The 13,535-nt window shown below is 42.2% G+C and overlaps 1 protein-coding gene across 2 annotated transcripts in view; it reads right to left on the reverse strand.

Moving 5' to 3' along the window:
* Positions 1 to 101: 101 nt before the first annotated feature.
* Positions 102 to 13,535, reverse strand: part of MCU (mitochondrial calcium uniporter) — a 78,272-nt gene continuing 64,838 nt past the window's right edge. Inside the window, exons 2-8 of one of the 2 annotated variants that reach the window (XM_058841322.1) lie at positions 12,185 to 12,254; positions 8,137 to 8,307; positions 7,586 to 7,690; positions 5,202 to 5,362; positions 4,513 to 4,716; positions 3,118 to 3,234; positions 102 to 1,994 (exon numbers count right to left, since the gene is read on the reverse strand). In XM_058841322.1, coding sequence (XP_058697305.1) covers positions 1,878 to 1,994; positions 3,118 to 3,234; positions 4,513 to 4,716; positions 5,202 to 5,362; positions 7,586 to 7,690; positions 8,137 to 8,307; positions 12,185 to 12,254 — 945 coding nt within the window. In that variant the 3' untranslated portion in view covers positions 102 to 1,877. Of the gene's footprint in view, positions 1,999 to 3,117; positions 3,235 to 4,512; positions 4,717 to 5,201; positions 5,363 to 7,585; positions 7,691 to 8,136; positions 8,308 to 12,184; positions 12,255 to 13,535 lie in introns of both variants that reach the window. The other variant, XM_058841323.1, reaches the window with a different exon arrangement.

The raw sequence follows: 13,535 nt of genomic DNA on the forward strand, positions 1-13,535 counted from the left end.
ATTCAAAAATTGAATAGTTATTTATTGTTCCAGAAGTACATTGCTCTTTTATACATATTTCATAAATGATACAGGATTTTACACATGTTCAGGTTTGGTGGTTTGTTTTTTTTTTGTTGTTGTTTTTTTGTTTTTTAAAGAAGGACTTTTCTCCATGCTCCCTCCCTCATCCCAAACACACACCAAGGATTCAGCTACAGGATTGTGTTCACTTTTTTTCCTTTTAAAACTCATCATCACACAAACAGGATAAAACAGATAAAAAAATAATCACACAATGCAATTAAATGGAAAGACAGAGGAAAAGGGGAAGGGAAGAAAAAAAAACAAAACTAGAAACATGCACCCATTCGGTCCAACATGCCACTGAGTGAGAAGAGGCAACAATCCCAGCTGTGTTTCCACATCTGCAAGGCACCTGGCATCTAGTTAATACTGAATTATTTTCTTTCCTATATTTTTAAAACACGGTTCTCCAAAAAAACCAGAAGCCTCTTTCCATGACACAGTGAGGAGTAGTAGTGAAACACCAGAATGAAGCAGCCAGCCTTTCTGTATATAATGCTCAGTGTCCTTCTCCCGCCTTCATCCTGTCTCCACAGCATTTATCAGCAGGGTGCTAAGCCAGACTGACCTGCTTTGAGTGAAGAGATGTTTTATCTGCTTAGAAAGCAGCCAGCCTTGGCTAAGAGAGAGGGCAATGGGTTGACCTTCCTTCCTTTATTTCTTTTTAGCTAAGAACAAGAGATGTCATTAGCCACTCCTAAGAAATTCTGACCTGTGGTCACAAAGTTCACTTAAAGCTACTTAATCAGGGGAAAGTGCTACAGAACCAAAGCAGTTCTGTGTCTTGCACTCAAAGATCCCCAGGCTCTCAAAAAGCCTCTGGGCAAGGGAAAGGCTTTCACGATATATGAAACCTTCTATCCCATTACACAAGCAGTCAAGTATCAAGTTTCATTATTCCATGTTCCAAAACTGTTCATTTAAAAGCAGGAGTCATGATTCTGTCAACAGTCTTGTAATTCTTTAAGCCTCCATAATTTCATAGTCCAGGTGGCTCTCAGATTTGGGGTAGGAAGAGGGGAACCTCCCTGCCTTAAGACTGAATATAAAAAAACCGCTCATGCAATGCTGCCATGGATTTCTAGGAGGAGCTCAAGGGCATTGGGATGCAAAGTTTATAGAGTTATTATGGAATAATCCAAAATATCGATTATCAAATGTCCGGAAGAGAACTCATTCCTTCTCTCACTGGGCTACAACCAATCAGTGCTACAAATAAGCAAAGGAGGAAGTCAGTGGAGCACAGGGGGTGGGCTGGGAAGGGGAAGCTCACGGTTTTCCAGTAGAAAGCAGTCTTGTAGTAACTTTATAAAAGAGACCAGGTCTGACCAGAAGTGTGCGTGTTAATGGCGGTGGAGTGCAAGTTCTGATCACCAGCCAGAGTTCCAGGTGGCTTGGATTCTTTGTTCTTTTTTTTTTTTTTCTCCTTTTGTTTTTTTTTTCGAGAGAGAGAGAGATTGGAATCAGGTAAAGGAAAATTTAAAAAGCTAAGCAGGCTGCTGGTGTCTTATCAAGAGGCAGACCCTGCAAAGCTGGAAGAAGACACCCCTACACCCCAGCATTACATTCTTTTCATGTACCCCTCCAATCCTGTATTTGTACACAATCACCATATTCTGACAGTTTTTAAAATGTGACTATTTGCCAAGCCCTTTTCAGAACTAACATTCCACGATGTCCCATCTTCAGATTTAAGAGATTTTTTTTTTCCCCCTTTACAGTCCTTTGTCTTGATTAAAGGTAAAAACCCTCCACCCCCCACACCACGTCCCAGCTTCCACCTGCAATGCTTTAATTAAAAAAGGCAAGAGCTATGAACAGGTTTTTTGCCGGGGTTCAGAGCTTCTTTGCTGATCAGTCCTTTTCAGAAATTTGCTGGATGGGCAGATGAACTTGCAGTGGGTCTCGAAGCCTCTTAAGGTCCAATTCTGCCTAAAAGTAAAAGACACTTTATAAAGCACAAGCTCCCAAAACAACTTCCCCCCACACCATTTCCCTTTAGAGAAAGAAAAGCTTTCCCATATTTCCTTGTTTCTTCCCTGTCCAGCAGGAAATTCATCACAAAAGAGTGAAATAAAGTTGCAGGCTCATATTTAGGAAAACCATTCTCAGCTGTATTTCTCTGAACTTGTCTGCACACAGACACTTAAAGGAATAGGGTGGGGAAAATCTGGATCCCTGTAAACTCACTGGAATATTTTTCTTTAAAGAAGCCAACAAAAAAACCCAACAATCCAACTCAATTATTAGGGATGGTCGATTCTAGAACAAAAGCTCCAGGAAAATATGGCCACCCAATGGCATCTGTATTCAACATGGCATAAGAAACCCCAGGAACACCTGTGGGTCCTTCCTTATGCACGGCAAGGGCAGAACTCATCTTGCCCTGGGTATCTGACACTGCCATTTCCAGAACCTGGGAATAAAGGATGACAGAGAGCAGTGAAAGAGAATGTGGTAACTCTGCTTCTTCTGCTCACGCCATCCTTCTGCAATAAGGCTCTGAGAAACACCAGGAAACGTCTCTATCCGAGTCCTTCGCTGAACAGATCCCACAATGTGGATCATCTGTCAAGAGTGTCTGTCTCCAGAGTCTGAGAAATCTGCCCCCACTGACTTTAACAATGCAGCTACATTTTCTGAACATTATTTTCCAGGACTGCACTGAAGTGCTACATCAGGAAGAACTGAACTGAATGGATTCAAGTTTTCATTCCTCACTAAATCCATCTGGTGTGTAGGAGCTGAGAAGAAAAGAAATCTTGAATTAGGCTCCTCTGAGGCATAAAGAGTCTGAAACAACTCAAGATTTGCCAGCAGTTTCTGAAAGGCCCTTAAAGATTGATATGGGTTTCATGTTGATTTACACTTCCAGCAGTTCTATTCCTGGGAATATCAAAGCCAATTCAGTGATTGCAGTGGGGCTGTGACAAGAAAATGGGCTGAAAACCTAAAATACATTCATTCTTGCTTGAGGTGTGTCTATTAATAGTAATGAAGAGCTAGCAAGCAATAATTTCTTTATCTTGTTTCTGGAAAAATTCTTGTTACCTGAGCAATTGCATCCTTGAGTTGATTATATTTCTCTAGATCAAATCGTGTCTTTTTGGCTCCTTTATGGAAAAATAGTAAGTACTGTCTGTCTCTGGCATCTGGATAAACATATTCCTAAAGAGAAAAAAAAGGAGAGAAAATAGGTTAAGTGTAAAGTTAAAGACAGTTTAATAACTGAGGAAAAAACCCACAATAATATAAGAGTGATACAAAAGCAATCACTCATCACCAGCAGACCAGTGCCCAGTCAGACTCTGAGCAACAGCTGCTTTGGAGAAACTCTCTCCCAATTTATTGGAAAATGTGACAGTATGTGGTATGGAGTATCAGTTTGGTCAGCTCAGGGCAGCTGTCCCAGATGTGTTTCCTCACAACAACTCACCCACCCCAGCCTATTCCCAGGGATGGGAAGGGACAGACCAGGGAAGAACAAAAGCCAGAGAAGGCCTTGATGCTGTTCCAGCACTGCTCACCAATAGCAAAAGCACTGCTGTGTTACCAAGGCTGTCTTGGTCACAAATGCCAAAGCACTGCACCACACCAGCTGCTCTGAAGAACATTAACTCCATCCCAGCCAGACCCAGCAAAGTCAGACATTTGCTTCTCTACTCATTTGTTACACTCCAGCAGTGAGTTACTACCACCTTCCTCCTGTCCCCAGTGCGTGAATCATTCCACACAGAGACAACAAGAACTAACATTTCATACTGACAAGTTTGTGGGGAAAAAAAGGAGGGAGAAAAGCTATAAATACTGTCCCTGAAATGATGCAGCTGACAGACCCTTGGGACACCACACTGGAACACCTGGAGCATCAGTTCTGATGGTCTTTTGACAGCAGAGACACTTTGAGCCCTCCCTTCCTCATTATTTAGGCAGGACTGCGGGCTGATGAGACAAACCATGCACTAGAAAATCCATAGAGAATCTGTCACAATTCCAAGGATCCGGAGACAGATTCTTCATCTGGATGGGAGGCTAGATCTGTGAAAGGCATTTCCAACAAAATGCCTGATCCTTGGGCTCTTTAAAAAAAGGCCAGTGTGGCGTGGGAGAGGGGTACCTTCCTTGAAGCTCAGAAGGCACCTCATGCAGCCATACCTGTCTGTACTGACCACAGCTGCCAGCAGAAGAATCTGTTTGGCTACAGCAGTCAGTCACCAAACACAGAAATACATTTCTGGTAAGACAATCATCCAGGACCACCATGGGAACACCCCAGAGCCACGCACCACCTCCCTGGCCAGCACAAATTAAGCAAGTAGCATCTGGGTTCCAACAGGACAAGGGGCAAAGCAGCTTCTACCAAGCACAACTTTGCTATTTTTCTAGGGATTAGAGCCCAGAGAAAGTCTTCTACTGAAGTGTCAATATCAGCACAACAAGTCCTACCTGGCGGGTCATTACGAAATAAGCATACATTGCCATGGCACTACCATAGGTGATGAAATAGGTGACTGGTTCCATAATGTCCCAAGAATATTCCCACCAGGTGAGGCGGGCCAGAATCCCAAACTGAGTGGCCATGTAGGCCAGGCCTCCCCACAACACCAAGGTTGTCCTCTTCTCTGCTTTCCTGCTGAGCTCCATCCTTACCTGCAGAAGGCAGAAACACACACCTTGCAGTCTCAGAAGTAATTATGTTAGTATTGTTAAGAGATAATAATGTAAAAATAGTCCCTTATATTAATAGTAACATTAAGTGGCTTGAAACATGATTTTATTACAAAATAGAAAAAATAAGCTTATACAAACAAAGCTGAACTTCTTTTCCTGTCTTGCTGCCACCTATATTTACTCTGAGCATGCTCTAAATGCCTCAGGAAAGTATTTATTCCTCTATGTTCAGGGACATTCTGTTGCATTAGCTCCAGTCTTTATTTACTAACAAGCTCAATTCCAATTACCTAAAGCAAGGAAACAAAATATTTCCACAGAAATCAGCAGCAGACATGGTTTGGTAAACACTTGCTTCAGTGATCTTAAAACTACTTCAGGCATGCCAGGGACCCAATTAAAACCTGGAAATACATTCAGGCTGCATTTGGGGGATAAATACAACATGCAGAGAAACTCCTTACTTTTTCTAGAGGTGCTAGTTGCTCCTTCAATTGCTCTAGTCTCCCTATCAGCTCCTTCTCCTTGTTCAGCTGGTGCTCCTCAATGCTCAAGGCTGTGTACAACTGCTGAACCAACGTCTTGACATCATTCAGCGTCGTGGCATTTTCATGGCTTAAGAGCTCTAGGGAAAAACAGAGGCTGCTTTATACACCTGTGCCCACAGGGCTTCTCACGTTCCCTTGGGAAACCGCTATCAGTCTGCACCGGAAAGGAACAGAACTATCTTCTCAACAAAGTCGTCTTTGGAAGAGCTCCAGCACTCTAAGACAACGTGATTCCCTTGGAAGAAAACCAGGCTTTGCTACTGGATGTTCCTAAAATTTGATAAGAACAAGGAAAAGAGAGAAGTCCTATAAAGTTGGCCAGACGTCAACAGCTGCTTCCGATTAATATTTATATACAAGGCAAACGAACTAAACTACCTACAATCCATCACACCAGCTGTCAAGACAGGCAGAATTCAGACTACAGGCCACCAGCAACCAGAGTTGGTGGCAACTGAACGTTGTGGGTTAGGGACCCCACAACAGCCTCAGCAGCAGCATTTTTTAGTGCCAGTGCCAAGAATTTTTTCCCAGTGTGCTGTGGGTAACACCTCGTGCTGTGGTGCCTGCAAAGGAGCAAAGTTCTCCCTCAAGGATCTAGAAACAAGAACGGGGACACGACTCGAAAACATCTTTATCCTTGCATTCAGACTCAAAAAACATTCCTAGAGGATACCAGTTTGTAAAGGAGTTGGGACTACTTGTATTGTCTTCCAGCCCACATGGGAAAAAAAAAAAAAGGCAATTTGAAATTAAAGCAAAAGATTTTGACATTACCCAAATAAAAAAAAATAGGTGTTTTTAAAAAAATAAGTTTTGTACCATCCCTGGAATTGCACCTAAAGTTATCAAAATATGATTTCACCAACTCAAAAAGCTATGGACAGCTTAAGTTTTAACACCAGCAGCTCAAGGGAAAAAAGTGACTCACTTGCCTGTGCCAAGACACACAAAGTACATAATTTCATTTTAGTTAAAGGGCTCCTGTTCTCCTACGAATAAAAATCTATGTGTTCCTACTGAGGTGACCATCAAGAAGTACTTATATAAAAACACAGTAATCTGGTATTTCCATTTTCAAATACACAAGGGTGATCTTGCAAAATGCAAAAGGAATAGCTGAAAAGTCTGACAGGACTAATCTCAGTGCCTGTTTGCAGGCACATTCATTTTAGCACAAACTATAGAAATCTCCTCGGCAAGTGCATCCTAGGAGACAATTTCCTGTAACCTTGGTGATCCCAGAGCTCACCTACCAGCACTCAGAGGGTGACAGAGCAGAGTAACTTCTTTGTGTATTTGATTTCCAGTGGTTTAGATATCCAGTCTTAGTGGAGAGCTTTCTGCTAAGGGTACTTTTAATGAGATGGGAAAAAAAAAATCATCTCTAGTAGAGGTCAGTCTCCCCCACATCTAGGGGAGAAAGACCACCTCACCCAGCACTGCACTCCTAATTCCAGATTAACAGAACAATAAAATTCCCCACATCTGTGAGGCAAGAGCCAAACAGAACAGCATTTCCCAAGCTGTCCCTTTTAAATCCTCAGAGGTAACTACGGGCACACAAGAACCTGGTGTTTTATGAAGGCTATGAAACTGCCCAGAAAAAAGAGAGCAGATAAAACCACTGAGCTCCTGCCTCCCCCAGTAATAATGAAGTGTCTCAAAAGCTTCTTGCAGAAGCTTTCACATCGTGAAAATCACACACGTCCAAATAATATTATTGAAATGGATTTTCTTATTGACTCAAAATAGGTTGGATTCCATTCCCTTCCTATCTGATTCCTCATGACACAACCTCCTAAGAGCACAGTCTTCTTTATTTCACTGTTTGGTAGCTAACAAGGTTTTGAGGTTTATCTGCAATATTCAAAGTACCACACTTAAATGGAAACAATGTTAGCTGTCAGGGGAAGCAAAAATTTATTCTTCCAAACCAGACAATCTAAGTTTCAATCTAATTCCCATCTTGTATTGTATTCCTTCAGAATGAGTTAAATTAAATTACTTTTTAGTATTTAAAAAATAAATTGTGAAAAACTTAGAAATTAAAAGGAATTCTATTTCTTTGTTTATTTCTCTTGAGGGCTGGGGGCACTAGGTTTGAACAGAATGAAATATCTGCTTTTCATTAACGATTATTCTGATCACTTGGTTATCTCTAAATTGGGCTCCAAGGGCAGGATTAGAAACTACAAGGCTTCATGCTCCTAAACAAGTTAATAAAGCATGTTGCAATGAAGCAGGGAGCTGAATGCTGAAGTATACTCCCAGTGCTGAGCAGAAGCAGGCTGATTTACCTCTCTTTGGTGGTCTGACATGGTACGAGACATCGTTAATGATCAGTTTGAAGTCATCCAGCAGAAGCAGGTCTATGCCTGTGGAGGAGGCCACACGTGTGCCATCTGTAAGGAAAACACAGATGATGCACTAAGCAGGAGGAACAAAGGACTTAAAACACGCTGTGGCTAAGTTGCAACACCATCCCAAATCCAGCTGTTTGCTTTCTGTTTTTTCCAAAGTGTGATGCTTTTTGCCAGGACAACTGAAATGTGAGACATGGATATATTTCCTGTGTACCACCTTCCACACCCAATTCCTTATAAATTGAGCCTCAATGTTGGTTGCACGGCTTGCCTCTTTCCTATTAAACAGTAGGGAACTCACCAGAAAACATCTCCATTAGGACTGATTTCCTTGGCAGCCCTGGCTACACAATATTCTCACTCTAGGAATAGCATTGCTCCCTTCTGCTCTTTCAGGAAGGTCGAACCACAGCAAACTTTTACTTCAAAAGCAAAAGGCCGGATGCAAACAGCTGGCAAGTAAATCAGTTTGCAAACAGGAGTACCTGCTGAGTAGATTGCAACCCGATCGATTCCTCTGTCCTCTGCTCGCAGCTGTTGCAAGAAGACCCCGACAGAGTCTGAGATGGGTTTCAGGGTGAACTGGCAGCGCTCGCGCCGCGATGGAAGACTCACAGAAATCACAGGCAACCCGTTTTGGTAAACCACCGTCACTTCTACAGAGACAACAAAAACACAAGCTTATCGTTAGAAGGTAACACATCTTCTCTACTTGTTCCACGGAGAAAGAGGCAAACCTGATTATAATCTGACTTTTGGTTTTCTCAAGATATGTGGCCAAAGAAAAATGGAGGTATAGCTGAGATTCTCACTCCGGTAACTTGGCAGCAATTTTCTGTAATTTGTAAAAATACTCTAAATACAATCACCTGTGTTCTAAAGGCAACATGATATCCAAAAGCCATGGCAGCAGGGTATGTTTTGGTTAGGTTTTGAGAATAAAAGCATTTTGGACTATGGAAGACAAAACACTAGTGTTCATATCAGGATTTATAGCTCAGGAGACAAAGGCAGATTGTGTCTATTAGGAAACATCAAGGAAGGACCCACTTCAAATGTTTTTATTCCAGTTTAGTTCTGGTTTCCTCCTCCTTGTCCTGAGGCAAGACATGTAAGAAAGCAGTCAGTAGCATGAGGCTGTAGGAGAGCAGCACTCAGAGTTTAGGCTTCAAGGTCATTTCATCTAAAATTCACGGGATCAATATGCTTTGTACTTCTCCAGACAGGCATTACTACTTAGGTATAGATGAAACAAGATTTTCCATTTCTTTGGTGCTGCCAAGAGCTTTTCTGAGGGCATTCTTGAGGATTTCTGTTATTATAAAACCTATGGTAGTGACCTGTATGAGCTGTAAGCTGGTTATTATTTTACTACCACAGCCTGCTCTGTGTGCTTCGTGAGATCCATACATAGAAAAGAGAAGTTAAAAGTTCATATTCCCTAAACCCTTTACTGAATCACAGTCATAACTATCCTCAAGTGAGGTAGTTGCTAAGATATAACAGCACACCTCAAAATGATTTGCTTTTATAGGTATCTTTCTTATGTAAAAACATACAGGGTTTTTTATTCCTCAGAGCATTTGCTGTGTCTCAAGGATGGTGCAGTCACACCCGCCCACAATTCATCTGCCTCAGTATCCCAACCTGTTGTAGCTTTGGTCAACTCCTGTCTCCTTAAAACTCACTGAACTCATGGATTGACTTGCTAAGTCATTTTAAGCAGCTAACATCAAAACTAGTCAGTCAAAAAGTCAACAGAAGTAGAAACAGAGGCAAATAATGTTATTTTAACTAGCAAAGGGAACTATGAGGACAAGTCCTGGGGCAACACACCTTTCCAAAACTGGGGGATCCTGGATATTGAGAAAGGATTTACCAAGTGCACTTTCACAAAGCCAGAAGAATTCTCATTCTTAAGTATCACAAACCTTCATGAAATGAATCAAGCATAAAAAAGCTTTTTCCCCTCTTGCAAGGGATTGCTGCCTTCAAGTCCTTAAGGACTAGATGGAAGCAACCAAGTATGGACACCTAAAACAACTAAAGCATCCTAAGAGGCCCCAGTAATTGAAAACCTATCAATGTCTATTCTCAAGACTCAGACATCTGACAGGATTTTAGTAGCTTTAGTGTTTTGAAGCACAGAATTCAGAGACAACAATCAGATATTTACTGGAAAGAAATAAAGCAGAGTGTTTTATTTGGACTGCCAGACAAAATTTAGAGCTCCTTAGCAGCAGCTGTTATGACACCAGCTATCAGGTTTTCTTTAAATTTAAAATGCTCCCTTGGACCACACAGGCAGTGAGACAGTTCTTTGCAGAGCAGAAGAGAGAAAAATGTTTGCATTGATATTTTTTCCATTTATCCCCATCAGTACTACAACCAGAGCTCCAGGACTGCCAGGTCTGGAGGAAGTGCCTACCAGGAACAGCCCTGCTGCATTTTAGGAGTCATCAGCATTAGGAGCACAAACAAAGCCTTTCACTAGGATTTCTAGCTTAGGTGAAATATTAAAGACCAAATTACTTCCCTTCAAAAGATAGGGTCAGTAAGTCTGTACTTACTGCTTTATGTTTTCCTTGCAAAAACCTTGTAAAAGTAATTTTCTAGCTTAATTCACTGGCAGGGAAAGTCCTTAAGTCCAGGTTGATCCTCTCATCACCTCCCACACAAGTAATGCTGGCCAGATTTTTACTGCATTGAAGAGGGAAGAGGCAAAGAAAAGAAGGAAATCTGAAGGACACAACAACACAAACCTAACAGACAGCAGCCAGCAGCTCCAGCAAAAGTCATTAACAAGCCCCTGTGGTATGGCTGCCTCACTTCTCTCCCACAGCCCTGTGTGTCTTCTGCATCTACTTCACAAGTTACTAAGTGGACAAAGCATTTGGCACCTCACTAATTACAGAGCTAAGGTTTCAACCAATCTTCCCCTAGTTAAATTTTAATCCAGGATTTAAATGCATGGGACAAGTAGAAGAAATTAATTTTATACAAGTGTGTGTCACTTACGTTTACAGTCACCTACAGCCTGGCCAGGAACGGTGCTAAATGAGACCATGGAGGATTTGAGAAGCTTTACATGCTATATTAAGCGTGGGGTTGCTTTGAGGCTTGAGTTCCATCCAAGCACCACGAAGTTTTGACTCAATCATATCTGCACCAGCAACAGGTCATGGGTATTTTTTTTTTTTAAATATTTTCATTTTTGCTTAAGATCAACTTGAGCAATAAATGAGGTCAAAACGGAGTACAGGCAAAAGAAAAAAGTGTGGCCAAAGAAGTCAGTGTTGGCTATTGGTAAAGATACTGGAAGAAATAATGAGAGAATTATTCAAGCACAACATGAAGAAAGGTAAAATGAAATCAGGCACAGGCAGACATTTTCTCAGCCTTACACATCCTCTACACTTCTACCTGTTTAAGCCCCCAGGTTCTCATGTAAGCTCTGCAGAGCAGTCATGTTTCTCTTTGTCTTTGCACACTTGTTATCTTGGCAGGGGAAGCAGGAACCTTTCATTTATTAGCTTTCAGACCTTATTAACAAGCCTTAGCAAGGAGAGGATCCACTCAATGCTCAATGTGTCTGTCAGCACAAGTGCTCGACTCCTTGTGCACAGCATGCAGATGTTAAGCAGGCAGCGAGCTGAAAGCTGCTCCTTTCCTCTTTGCATTGTGGCACACTGAGAGTTTTTAAAGTTTCACCAGTGCATCTTTTTGCTTTATGCTCTGACAACCTTATCAAAAAAAGCCCCGTGTTTGAGCCATCCCAGAATTCAAATCAAGGAATAACATTGTCTTGGCTTCACAACTTGTTCACTGCAGTAAATGATGCTTTTGACCATTTTGACATGTAGCTGATATGAGCTGCACTTTGTTATATAAATGGACTTTAAGGGGGCAGGTAGGGCCAGGCTGACAGGACCACAGTGGGTGTTCTAGTGCCACCTCCCTGCTCGAGCAGGGACATCCCAGAGCTTTTAGTGCCCACATCCTGGCACAGGATTGTGTCCAGATGGTTCTGGAGTATCCTCAGCGAGGGAGACTCCACAGCCTCTCTGGGCTACGTGTTCCAGTGCACAGGAGAAGAAGTATCTCCTCACATCCAGGTAGAATTTCATGTGCATCAGTTTCTGCCCTTTACCTCACATCCTAGTGGTTGGCACCACTGAACAGAGCCTGGCTCCAGCCTCAGGCACCTCCCTCCAGGAAGGACAGCACCCTGAAGGGTAGGGATCATACAGACCTCACAGCTACATGAGAAAGAAGTCTGGCAAAGAGATTTGGACAGTTGCATGCAATTCCATCCTTCTTTATAAGGCCCCTCCAGATCTGCAAGGACAGTTCATAGAAAAGCTGCCCGTTGCCTTAATTCTTCTTGACGTTGTTCTCTCTGTCGCTTCCTTAGCTCCAAACTGGATTGGTGCCCGGCCAAAAAAAAAGCCTCCACCAGAAAAGGGGGCAGGGAATGAAATGTGAGTGAGGGAAGTCCGAGTGAGGCAGGAGCTGGTGCACGTGTGTACTCACCATCAGAGGGCACTACGGTACTGCAATACACCACTCTCACGCTCTGCCACGGAGACAGCCGCTGATGCACCTGGAAAACACAGCAAAAAGGACAAATGTTCAGAGTCTGGCAGGATCTGGCACCTCCTGTGCCCCCCTTCCCCAATGGCCGTGCCAGGCACAGCCACAAACCCGGAGCGCCTGTCAGGAACAGCCTCTTCCCTTCCCATCTGTCACCCCACAGGGTTTCCCCCCTCCGCCAAGTTCACCTCTACACACCTCGCTCTCTGCACGCTGAGCTGAGAGCCCAACAGAACAGCTGTGCCTTGTTTTCCTTAATGTGACAGGTATTTTTGAAGCCACACGGTCAGTTTTAAGAAATCCATTTACTACACAGACACAGCACAGAAATCATGTCAAAGCACAAGTCTTTAAAGGTTAAAAAATAAAGTTTTTTACATAAGCAGGAGGGATATTTAGAGTTGTGGATTAACAGGTTCATCCTCTTTGGTTGTTTCCCATGCCAACATTACTTTTTTTGTGTCCTTACAGAGGGAAGCCAAACTCTGAGACACAAAGTAGTAAACATGCCTGTGCATAGAAGAACAAATTGCTCCAACATAAAAAGCAATAATTGTAATACTGAGCTATAAAAATAAAAAACAACAGCCCAAGAGGAAGAACGTACATGAATGGGTTTGTATTTTCTGTAAACTTAGCAAGAGACTCATTTGCCCATGAAAATCTACAACCAGACTGATTTAAAAATCTATCTTTTAGATGATATTACACTGGTTATATACTAATCCTTCCCTAACACTGAAATTACAACTCTGATACAAAACAGCCCAACTGCAAACCATATTAAGGGATAACACACCAGCTCTCACCTGTCTCTGCTGGTTTATATTTCAGGGGCTAGCCTCAGATTTTTCAACAGCTGCTGTCCAATCTGGACATTCCTATGGCCTGGGATACTTGTTCTTTGCTGATTGCTAAAACACAGCTGCCAAACATACATTTTCATAAAGGTATCTTCAGGGAGGACTTGTTTAAATAAATTTCTAATGAAGTTTGGAAACAAAACCCAGGTTGTTGATTATTGCTCTGCCAAATTGTCCAAACCTCTGTGTTTCATGAGGTTGCCTTTGATAACCTACTTGAAATGTATTTAATTGCTCTTTTCCTTGTCCTCTGAAGCTTGATATCCAAACCAAGGATAATTTCCACTAATCTTTCTTGAAAGCAGGACCTTTGGCCCTAATGGTCACTGTATTGACAGCTCTAGAAATTCACTGTGATATGTGCTGTATTTATACTTCATTTCTATCCGTTTTGACAACGAAAATCAGTCATTTTCAATTTGGCTCCT

This window comes from Poecile atricapillus, chromosome 6 (assembly GCF_030490865.1).
Source record: "Poecile atricapillus isolate bPoeAtr1 chromosome 6, bPoeAtr1.hap1, whole genome shotgun sequence".
Taxonomy (NCBI): domain Eukaryota; kingdom Metazoa; phylum Chordata; class Aves; order Passeriformes; family Paridae; genus Poecile; species Poecile atricapillus.